Raw genomic sequence first — 10000 nt, 5'->3', positions numbered from 1 at the left:
CTCTCTGTGTGTGTGTGTGTGTGTCTGTGTGTCTCTGTGTGTGTGTGTGTGTGTGTGTGTGTGTGTCTGTGTGTGTGTGTGTGTGTGTGTGTGTGTGTGTGTGTGTGTGTGTGTGTGTGTGTGTATCTCTGTGTGTGTGTGTGTGTGTGTGTGTGTGTGTGTGTGTGTGTGTGTGTGTGTGTGTGTATGTGCTGTGTGTGTGTGTGTGTGTGTGTGTGTGTGTGTGTGTGTGTGTGTGTAGTAACAGGTAAGCAGCCTATAAAGTAAACCACACCTCTTTATTATCATCAAACATTGGATCTTTTTCTTAAATGAACATTAAACTGACAGTAGAACATTTATCCTCATCAATAAAAAACAAACCACCAATAATCACTTATATAATTACAATTATGCAAATCTAAACAAAATCAACAATTCCCATCAACAGTCATACCCAAAACTTAACACGTCTACACCGATATTACTAATAGGAGCAACACCAGTTATGCTAATCAGAGCTACAAATCCATAACAATACTAAGTCCAACCCAACTGTTGTTGATCACAATGAATCCTATTAAAGCCAGTAAAATCCACCATATGAGGACGGAGAGACGAGGTCAAATAAAGGGACTTAATGCACATGTCACATGTTCTCTCCACTCTCTCCCCTTTCTGTCCTTTAAGAGTCTACTCTGGGCCCCCCTCCCAAACACTTAGGCTCATTCTCTTCAGGAGGGATGCATTCTGGGAATGTTGACAGTTTATTAGGTAAACAATATCAAAATAACAAATCAGGAACACCATGAACACTCCCCCCCATCATCACCACACACACACACACACAGACAGACACACACACACACACACACACACACACACACACAGACAGACAGACGACACACACATAGCAGGAACACAAAGAGACAAACACACACATATACACACACACAGACACACACACACACACACACAGACAGACAGACAGACACACATACACACACACACACACACACACACGACAGACAGACACACACATAGCAGGAACACAAAGAGACAAACACACACATATACACACACAGAGACACACACACACACACACACACACACACACAGACAGACAGACACACACACATACAAACACAAAGAGACAAACACACACTTACACACACACATACACACACACACACACACACAGACAGACAGACACACACACAAACACAAAGACACAAACACACACTTACACAAACAAACACATATACACACACACACACACACACACACACACACACAGACACACACATACACACACACAGAGACACACACACACACACACACACACACACAGAGACACACATACACACACACACACACACACACACACACAGCAACTACAATATTCCAGAACAAAATAGAATAATAATAATAATACCAAATAAACATATGTATAAATGACATCATCATAAGCCCATCTGAACCTCACAGAGAAATCTCAGCTGGACAGATTTTGATTTCTGCAGTTTTAGCATCACCAGCCTTTCCCATATCGAACGAAGGGAAGAGTTTCTCAGTGAAAGTGTCTCTGTGAGTGGAGATGTGAGTCTTGTCTTCAGAGTTGTAGAAGGACACCTCCCCCCCCTCATAGTCCAGCTGGACTCTGATCCTCTGGAGACTCTTCTTCACTGTGACCGTCTTACCAGATACATCAGTGTATTCTCCACTGCGATATAATAAACTCCAGATTCCATGTTCTGGTAAAGCATATCTTTTTCCCTTCCTGTCAGCTGACTCTTTGGCTAAACCCACATTCCAGACAGGATGATCTCCCACCTCCACCTCCCAGCTGTGTTTCCCTGAGCTGAAACCCTCAGAGCCCAGAACAGAGGGATACCTGCTGTGTCTCTCTGGATTGTCTGGAAGCTTCTGCTTTGTGTCTCCACGTCTCACACTGGTCAGATCATCAGACAGACAGAGCCTGGGGTTTGCAGTGTTTGGGTCCAGAATGACGGGACAGAAGTGGACCATGTTCTTCATCTTCTCCCAGACTCTGAAGGACAGGTTGCCCAGATGTTTGGCCACATCTGTCAGCACTCCTGGTACCAGCTGTGGATCTGACAGCGAGCACTGGACTCTGGCTCTGCTCTGAGAGGCTTTATAACTGCTGAGGAACGGCACGCTGTCTTTCTGCAGGTCTGCTTCCACAGCAGAGATGCTGTCTGACAGAGAGGAGATCTGCTCCTGAATCCTCTTCATCTCTCTGCTGACAGTCTTCCCCCTCTGCTGCTCTTCCTCCCTCAGAGCTGCCAGTCTGGACTCCTCTTCCTCTTTCAGGAACTGGTGCAGCTTGTTGAACTCAGCTCTGATCTGTCTCTCTGTAGACAGCAGCTGCTTCTTGGAGTGTTGAGTTATTTCATCGTATGTTTCCTCCACTCGTCTGTGTTTGTCTCTCTTGTCCTGCAGAGACTGTAAGTCAGATTTCAGCTGCTCCTTCAGATCTCTGACTGCTTGTTCTACAGGAACCACCGTGTGACCGTGGTGGAGAGAAAACTCACAGACAGGACACACAGCTCTATCTTCATCCTTACAGAACAAATAAGGGACTTCTGGATGTTTATCACACATCACCTCCACCTTCTTCTCTCCTTTTTCTGTCTCAGATGATCCAGATTTCTGTCTCCCAGCAAAATTGTCAGCCAGTTCCTTCAGTGCAAAGTTTACTGCTGGTTTATCCGTTAAGGACTTTCTTTTACAAATGGGACAGTTTTTGTTGTTAGCTTGTTCCCAGAATGAGTGCAGGCAGCTTGAACAGAAGCTGTGGTTGCAGCTCAGAGACACAGGATCTCTGAAAGTCTCTGAACACACATGGCAGTTCAGGTAACTTTCAAAAAGAGCAGTTTTCTCAGCCATCTGTCTTTGTGTCTAAATGTCTCTCAAAAACAAGACTCACCGAGTTACTGTCCCTTCTCTTGACTGCTTCTAATCTTCCCGTCGTGTGTTTTCCAGCAGAGATCTCTCACCCTGTAATGGCGTCTCAGCTCCGTTCAGCAATGTCAAAGTCTACTTTCATTTTCACTGACTTGTGGTGAGGTGGATTATTAACAGCAGGAAATGCTGTGATGTCATTTAGTCACCAGCAGATGGAGGAAGTCATTCAGAGTTGAATGTTTTCCTCTTGATTAAGAACCCATTTCAAACTAAAATGTAGAATATGCAGCCTGTAACAAAGCTCATGTTTTGATTCACATAATAAAGAATAGAAATGTTAATTTAAACAAGGAGAGGCCTGTAGAGTTATAGTCTTCAGAGGTCTGACCATTTCAACAGGCTGACTCTCACTGAACCTAAAGAGTCCAGTTCTGAGTTCTGTTTTATGTTTTTTGGCTGATAAAAATCTTCCTGTCGTGTTTCCACAGCCAGCCTGCTGGTGTCTGGCTCCTATGACAGGACTGTTGCACTCTGGGATATGTCGTCCCTCTGCCAGACTCTCATCCTGAGGGTGAGACACACACACACACACACACAGAGACAGACACACACACAGAGAGACAGACACACACACACACACACACACACAGACAGACACACACACACACACACACACACACACACACACACACACACACACACACAGACAGACAGACAGACAGACACACACACACACACACACAGACAGACACACACACACACACACACACAGAGACACACACAGACACTCACACAGAGACAGACACACACACACAGACACACACACACACTATCTTCCTGAGGGTGAGACACATACACACACACACACACACACACACACACACACACACACAGACACACACACACACACACACACACACACACACACACACTCACACACACACACACACACACAGAGACAGACACACACACACACACACACATACACACACACACATCCTGAGGGAGAGAGACACACACAGAGACACACACACACACACACACACACATACACAGAGACACACATACACACACACATACACAGAGACACACACAGACACACACACTCTATCTTCCTGAGGGTGAGAGACACACACACATACACACACACACATACACAGAGACACACACAGACACACACACACACACACACACATACACAGAGACACACACACTCTCTCTCTCTGCTGAAATAAAAGGCGTCTTTAATGCTTTTTGTCTTCCTGTGTCACAGGGCCACAGTGATTGGGTGACAGATGTGTCAATCAGTGCTGACAGGAAGTTGGTGGTCTCTGCCTCCAAGGTATAAATCCTCTCTAGTCTCTCACACTGAACTCAGCTGATGTGGAAGCATTATAACATGAGCCACTGAGTGTCCTGTGTCTCTGTAGGACAGGACGCTGAGGTTATGGAACATCCAGAACATGGAGGAAATCCCACAAGTCCTGGAGAAGAGGAGGACAGAAGGAACAGGAATCCACATCCTCCAGGTGAAAAACACAAGCCATCCTTTGTTGTTCTGCTGTTGAAATGTAGTCTTGCATTGTCTGGCTGCAGCACAGATGCATTCTGGGATAGAAGAACAAAACCTCTCTGGGTTGTTTGCATTTCCCTAAACACATGTAGTTTATAAACCTGATGTTTTATTCTAAAGTAAACTAGCCAACAATATAACAACTACAAGTCCAGCTGAGAGGATCAGACCATTAAACACACAGCTGGTTGATCCTTTACACTTTCTACAATGGGAGGAGACACGGAGAGACAGACAGAAAAAGGGACTGAGTCAGACTGTATGAAATATGTCTTGTTGTGTGTTTCCAGTGTGAGGAGTGTGGAAAGGGACGAAAAGAGAGCTGAGCCAGAAGGCAAAGCTCTCAATCTACCGGTCAGTTTTTGTTCCTACCCTCACCTATGGTCATGAAGGCTGGGTCATGACCGAAAGAACGAGATCCAGGGTACAAGCGGCCGAAATGGGTTTCCTCAGGAGGGTAGCTGGCGTCTCCCTTAGAGATAGGGTGAGAAGCTCAGTTATCCGTGAGGAGCTCGGAGTAGAGCCGCTGCTCCTTCACGTCGAAAGGAGCCAGTTGAGGTGGTTCGGGCATCTGGTAAGGATGCCCCCTGGGCGCCTCCCTAGGGAGGTGTTCCAGGCACGTCCAGCTGGGAGGAGGCCTCGGGGAAGACCCAGGACTAGGTGGAGGGACGTCCAGCTGGGAGGAGGTCTCGGGGAATACCCAGGACTAGGTGGAGGGACGTCCAGCTGGGAGGAGGCCTCGGGGAAGACCCAGGACTAGGTGGAGGGATTATATCTCTAACCTGGCCTGGGAATGCATCAGGATCCCCCAGTCGGAGCTGGTTAATGTGGCCCGGGAAAGGGAAGTTTGGGGTCCCCTGCTGGAGCTGCTACCCCCGCGACCCGACCCCGGATAAGCGGATGAAGATGGATGGATGGAGTGTGGAAAGGCCTTCCCAGTGTCTTGTTGTGTGTTTCCAGTGTGAGGAGTGTGGAAAGGCCTTCCCAGTGTCTTGTTGTGTGTTTCCAGTGTGAGGAGTGTAGAAAGGCCTTCCCAGTGTCTTGTTGTGTGTTTCCAGTGTGAGGAGTGTAGAAAGGCCTTCCCAGTGACTTGTTGTGTGTTTCCAGTGTGAGGAGTGTGAAAGGCCTTCCCAGTGTCTTGTTGTGTGTTTCCAGTGTGAGGAGTGTAGAAAGGCCTTCCCAGTGTCTTGTTGTGTGTTTCCAGTGTGAGGAGTGTGGAAAGGCCTTCCCAGTGTCCAGGCTGCAGACCTCCGAGCTGCTGAATCGCTGCGTCTTCTGTCGACTCAAATCGCCCTCCAGGTACCGCCCACAGCCGCCGCCGCTCATGTGACTTCCTGTCCCGGGGGTCAGAGGTCAGCCACGCAGCAGCAGCCGGTAGGAACCGGAAACGGCCTCAACTTCAGAGTACCTTCCTGTCTCCGTGTGTCCTGTGGGTTTGTACACTGCCACACATTTTACAGATAGTCATGTTTCTAGAAATTAAAAAAACACTCAGCCAAAAAGCACAAAATGTCAAACATAGAAGCTGACTGCAGTGAAGACTACAACTCCCATGATGCAAAGCTGCTTCTTTTCTTATTGTTTGGATTGAGAGGCAGAAAATCTACAGACTGTGCGTTTAAAGGTCCTTTAAGTTTTTGTATAAAAAGAGACTTTGACTGAATTCAAACATACTTTAATTATTATTTTACACATTAAGTACATTTGTTGGAGTTTCACACATTCTTCATTTTCTAGACAGAATATTCAGAAAGTTATTCTTCACATTTGATAACAGTCCTGTGACTCTGTAAGGCCGCTGTGAGCATCAAGTGACAGGAAGATACAGAAATGTCTCCTTAAAGGGTATTTAAGCAAAGTGTCCAAAACAGAGAGAGTCCAGTTCAGTTTTCTCTGGTTCTGTCAGGAGGATATATCCTCTGTTGGACGGACTAGCGTCGCCATCAGCTGTTTGATTCTCTGTGTGTCAGAGGCTCAGATCCGTCCCGTCACCCCGCCCGTCTCTCCCAGGAGGTACGCTGGTTTCTGCGGAGCGTCCGTGGCATCAGAAGGTGCTCTGCAGCAGACAGTGGCAGCCGCAGCCGGCTGGACACTCGTCCTGCTGCCGGAACCAGTCCATCATGTGACTGGTGTGTCCTCCGTGGCCGCAGCTCAGGCAGAAGTTGGAGGAGCCTCGGACGGCCACGTGACAGATGGCGCACTGGAAGGTCAGCCGCTTACAGACGGCACACTGCGTGCCACGAGCTTGACTGCGACAGTAACAGCAGTACACGCCGAACTCTGCAGGGAGACAGCAGCTGGTTAGTATCAGCAAAATCACAACCGGTGTCTACATCCAGATGATTGATGTATGATTGTCTTTTATGTACTGTATGTTCCTGTGTATGTATTGCCTTTTTTAACCTGATTGGCACCAAGACAACTTCCAATCAACTGTGTTGACCAAGGTTATAATCGTTAACGAAAACGAACAAAATAACTAAAACTAGGTGGGAAAAAACATTGTCGTTAACTGAAATAAAAATAAAAACGAGGCATTACAAAAAAAATTATGAATAAACTAAAACTGTAATGTCTGTTTGCAAAACTAACTAAAATAAAATGATCGAGTAATGTCCTTAGTTTTCGTCTTTGTCGATGTCTTCCATAGAGAAAATAACGTTATATCTCTCCGACCACGACATTTCCCGTAGACGACATCTCATCCTCAATAGTTTCCGACTGGGAACCCAGAAATCCCGACATTCCACGTGAAATTGAACACAACATGTCCGTCCCTCTCGCCTGGCATCATAGTGGTACCGAAAGTCAGAAGAAAGCGACAGAGACCTATCTGATGATGACTGTGTCAGATAAAGTGCCTCGCAGTGGAAGGGCGTGGATGTATGGGTACAGGGCGTGGATGTACGGGCACAAGGCGTGGATGTATGGGTACAGGGCGTGGATGTATGGGCACAGGGAGTGGATGCATGGGTACAGGGAGTGGATGCATGGGTACAGGGCGTGGATGCATGGGTACAGGGAGTGGATGTATGGGCACAGGGTGTATGGGTACAGGGAGTGGATGTATGGGTACAGGGCGTGGATGTATGGGTACAGGGAGTGGATGTATGGGTACAGGGCGTGGATGTATGGGTACAGGGCGTGGATGTATGGGTACAGGGAGTGGATGTATGGGTACAGGGAGTGGATGTATGGGTACAGGGAGTGGATGTATGGGTACAGGGAGTGGATGTATGGGTACAGGGCGTGGATGTATGGGCACAGGGCGTGGATGTACGGGTACAGGGCGTGGATACAGGGAGTGGATGTACGGGTACAGGGCGTGGATACAGGGAGTGGATGTACGGGTACAGGGAGTGGATGTATGGGTACAGGGCGTGGATACAGGGAGTGGATGCATGGGTACAGGGTGTGGATGTATGGGTACAGGGAGTGGATGTACGGGTACAGGGAGTGGATGTATGGGTACAGGGCCAGGCAGCATGACAGAGACAACAGCAGGACAGAGAACACTACAGGAGGGCTTTCACCAGCGACCTGACAGCTGCTGGTTAGTACATACGCAGGAACACCAGAAGCGGGAGGAAGCGTGGGTTAATATGTGGATTATTCTGGGATGTCTACACAACTGTGTGACTCGATCGCCACTTTACTCAAACCAAAGTTCAAAACACCTGTTGATGTCTTCTTTAGTCTGTTGGTTATTTAGGGGTTTTTTCCTGGAACACGTCATTAACACATGTTGCACATACAGCGTCTTGTGTAGACTGTTTACATATTTATGACCATATGTAGGCTGCATGTTATGTACTGGTGTTATTGTTCAATACATTGTGAATACATATTTCTAAACATGTATGTTTTTGTTGAGTTATTATTACACAATACTTTTGAATCCCCCGACAAATAACCCAAATATTACAAAAAAGACTAAAACTAATGAAAACTAAAAGTCAAAATGAAATAAAAATAAAAACTAATGAAAAATGCAAAACTATAATAACCTTGGTGTTGACATGGCAAACTATTTAAAGGTCTGTTTTAGGATTCGGGTTAGAATGAGGTTCTGGTTAGGGTGAGGGTAAGGGTTAAGGTTAGGCATTTAGTGGTGATGGTTAAGGTTAGGGTAAGGGGCTAGGGAATGTGTTATGTCAATGACGGGTCCCCATAAAGATAGTGAGACGTGTCTGTGGGTGTGTCTGTCTGTGTGTGTGTGTGTGTGTGTGTGTGTGTGGGTGATAACGTACCGATGCCTTTGTGAGGTTCAGGAGGGCAAGAGGCGAACTTTAGCACGTCTGCTCTTTTCTCCCTCAGACCCCAGCGGTGCAGGATTTCCCCGTAACTCTTCTTAAAGTCGTCAAACTGCAGCGTGTTGGCGGGGTCCAGCAGTCTGCACGGGGGACAGGAAATGACATGTATGAATACTGAATACTGTATCTGAAGTCTCTTTATATAGACCTTAGTGGTCCCCTAATACTGTATCTGAAGTCTCTTTTATATAGACCTTAGTGGTCCCCTAATACTGTATCTGAAGTCTCTTTATATAGACCTTAGTGGTCCCCTAATACTGTATCTGAAGTCTCTTTATATAGACCTTAGTGGTCCCCTAATACTGTATCTGAAGTCTCTTTATATAGACCTTAGTGGTCCCCTAATACTGTATCTGAAGTCTCTTTATATAGACCTTAGTGGTCCCCTAATACTGTATCTGAAGTCTCTTTTATACAGACCTTAGTGGTCCCCTAATACTGTATCTGAAGTCTCTTTATATAGACCTTAGTGGTCCCCTAATACTGTATCTGAAGTCTCTTCAGGTCCAGAATACCAGAAGTTACTCCTTAAAAGATGGAAATTAGGAAAATTAAGTCTAGGTTGAGAAACAAAACAAAGGTATCTTTTAAAGCTTACGCCACCTTTTGTTCATGTCGTGCTGTTCTCGCTCTCTTTCCCGTGGATCGCTGTAACCCTGGTTGCCATAGCGATAGTCGTCAGGGGAGGACTCGCCCCACGGGTTGGCGTGCTCAGAGTCTCTACCTGCAAACAAGAACAACATGCATTTTGTTTCAAAGGAAACTGGAAGGCAGCAAAAAGACACCGCTGGCTAAACTATTGAAAAATGGCAGGTTTGCTCAGGACCTGCTGACCTTTGCTGGGGGCCTGTGTGTGGGGCTGGGGGCCTGTGTGTGGGGGGCTGGGGGCCTGTGTGTGTGGGGCTGGGGGCCTGTGGGTGGGGCTGGGGGCCTGTGTGTGGGGCTGGGGGCCTGTGTGGGGGGCTGGGGGCCTGTGTGTGGGGCTGGGGGCCTGTGTGTGGCGCGGGGGGCCTGTGTGTGGGGCTGGGGGCCTGTGTGTGGTGGGGGGCCTGTGTGTGGGGCTGGGGGCCTGTGTGTGGGGCGGGGGGCCTGTGTGTGGGGCTGGGGGCCTGTGTGTGGGGCTGGGGGCCTGTGTGTGGGGCTGGGGGGGCCTGTGTGTGGGGGCTGGGGGGGGCCTGTGTGTGGGGCTGGGGGGCCTGTGTGTGGG

At 47.7% G+C, this 10000-nt stretch overlaps 3 protein-coding genes across 3 annotated transcripts in view; 1 reads left to right on the top strand and 2 right to left on the bottom strand.

Moving 5' to 3' along the window:
- Window positions 1-6145, top strand: part of LOC144514251 (uncharacterized) — a 15317-nt gene extending 9172 nt beyond the window's left edge. The window contains exons 8-11 of the mRNA XM_078245436.1: window positions 3396-3478; window positions 4181-4249; window positions 4338-4436; window positions 5685-6145. Coding sequence (XP_078101562.1) covers window positions 3396-3478; window positions 4181-4249; window positions 4338-4436; window positions 5685-5810 — 377 coding nt within the window. The 3' untranslated portion in view covers window positions 5811-6145. The remainder of the gene's footprint in view (window positions 1-3395; window positions 3479-4180; window positions 4250-4337; window positions 4437-5684) is intronic.
- Window positions 260-3059, bottom strand: LOC144514252 (nuclear factor 7, brain-like). The gene has a single exon (XM_078245437.1). The coding sequence runs from the start codon at window positions 2887-2889 to the stop codon at window positions 1462-1464; it is 1428 nt and encodes a 475-aa protein (XP_078101563.1). The 5' UTR covers window positions 2890-3059; the 3' UTR covers window positions 260-1461.
- LOC144514253 (GATOR2 complex protein WDR59-like) lies at window positions 6140-9551 on the bottom strand. Its single transcript, XM_078245438.1, has 3 exons — window positions 9397-9551; window positions 8731-8873; window positions 6140-6760 (listed from the first exon to the last, which is right to left on the bottom strand). The coding sequence occupies exons 1-3, from the start codon at window positions 9534-9536 to the stop codon at window positions 6525-6527; spliced, it is 519 nt and encodes a 172-aa protein (XP_078101564.1). The 5' UTR covers window positions 9537-9551; the 3' UTR covers window positions 6140-6524.
- Window positions 9552-10000: the final 449 nt, after the last annotated feature.

This window comes from Sander vitreus, unplaced genomic scaffold (genome assembly GCF_031162955.1).
Source record: "Sander vitreus isolate 19-12246 unplaced genomic scaffold, sanVit1 ctg510_0, whole genome shotgun sequence".
NCBI classification, from domain to species: Eukaryota; Metazoa; Chordata; class Actinopteri; order Perciformes; family Percidae; genus Sander; species Sander vitreus.
Note: the sequence above shows the minus strand (reverse complement) of the source record. Positions and strands in the feature narration are given on the sequence as shown.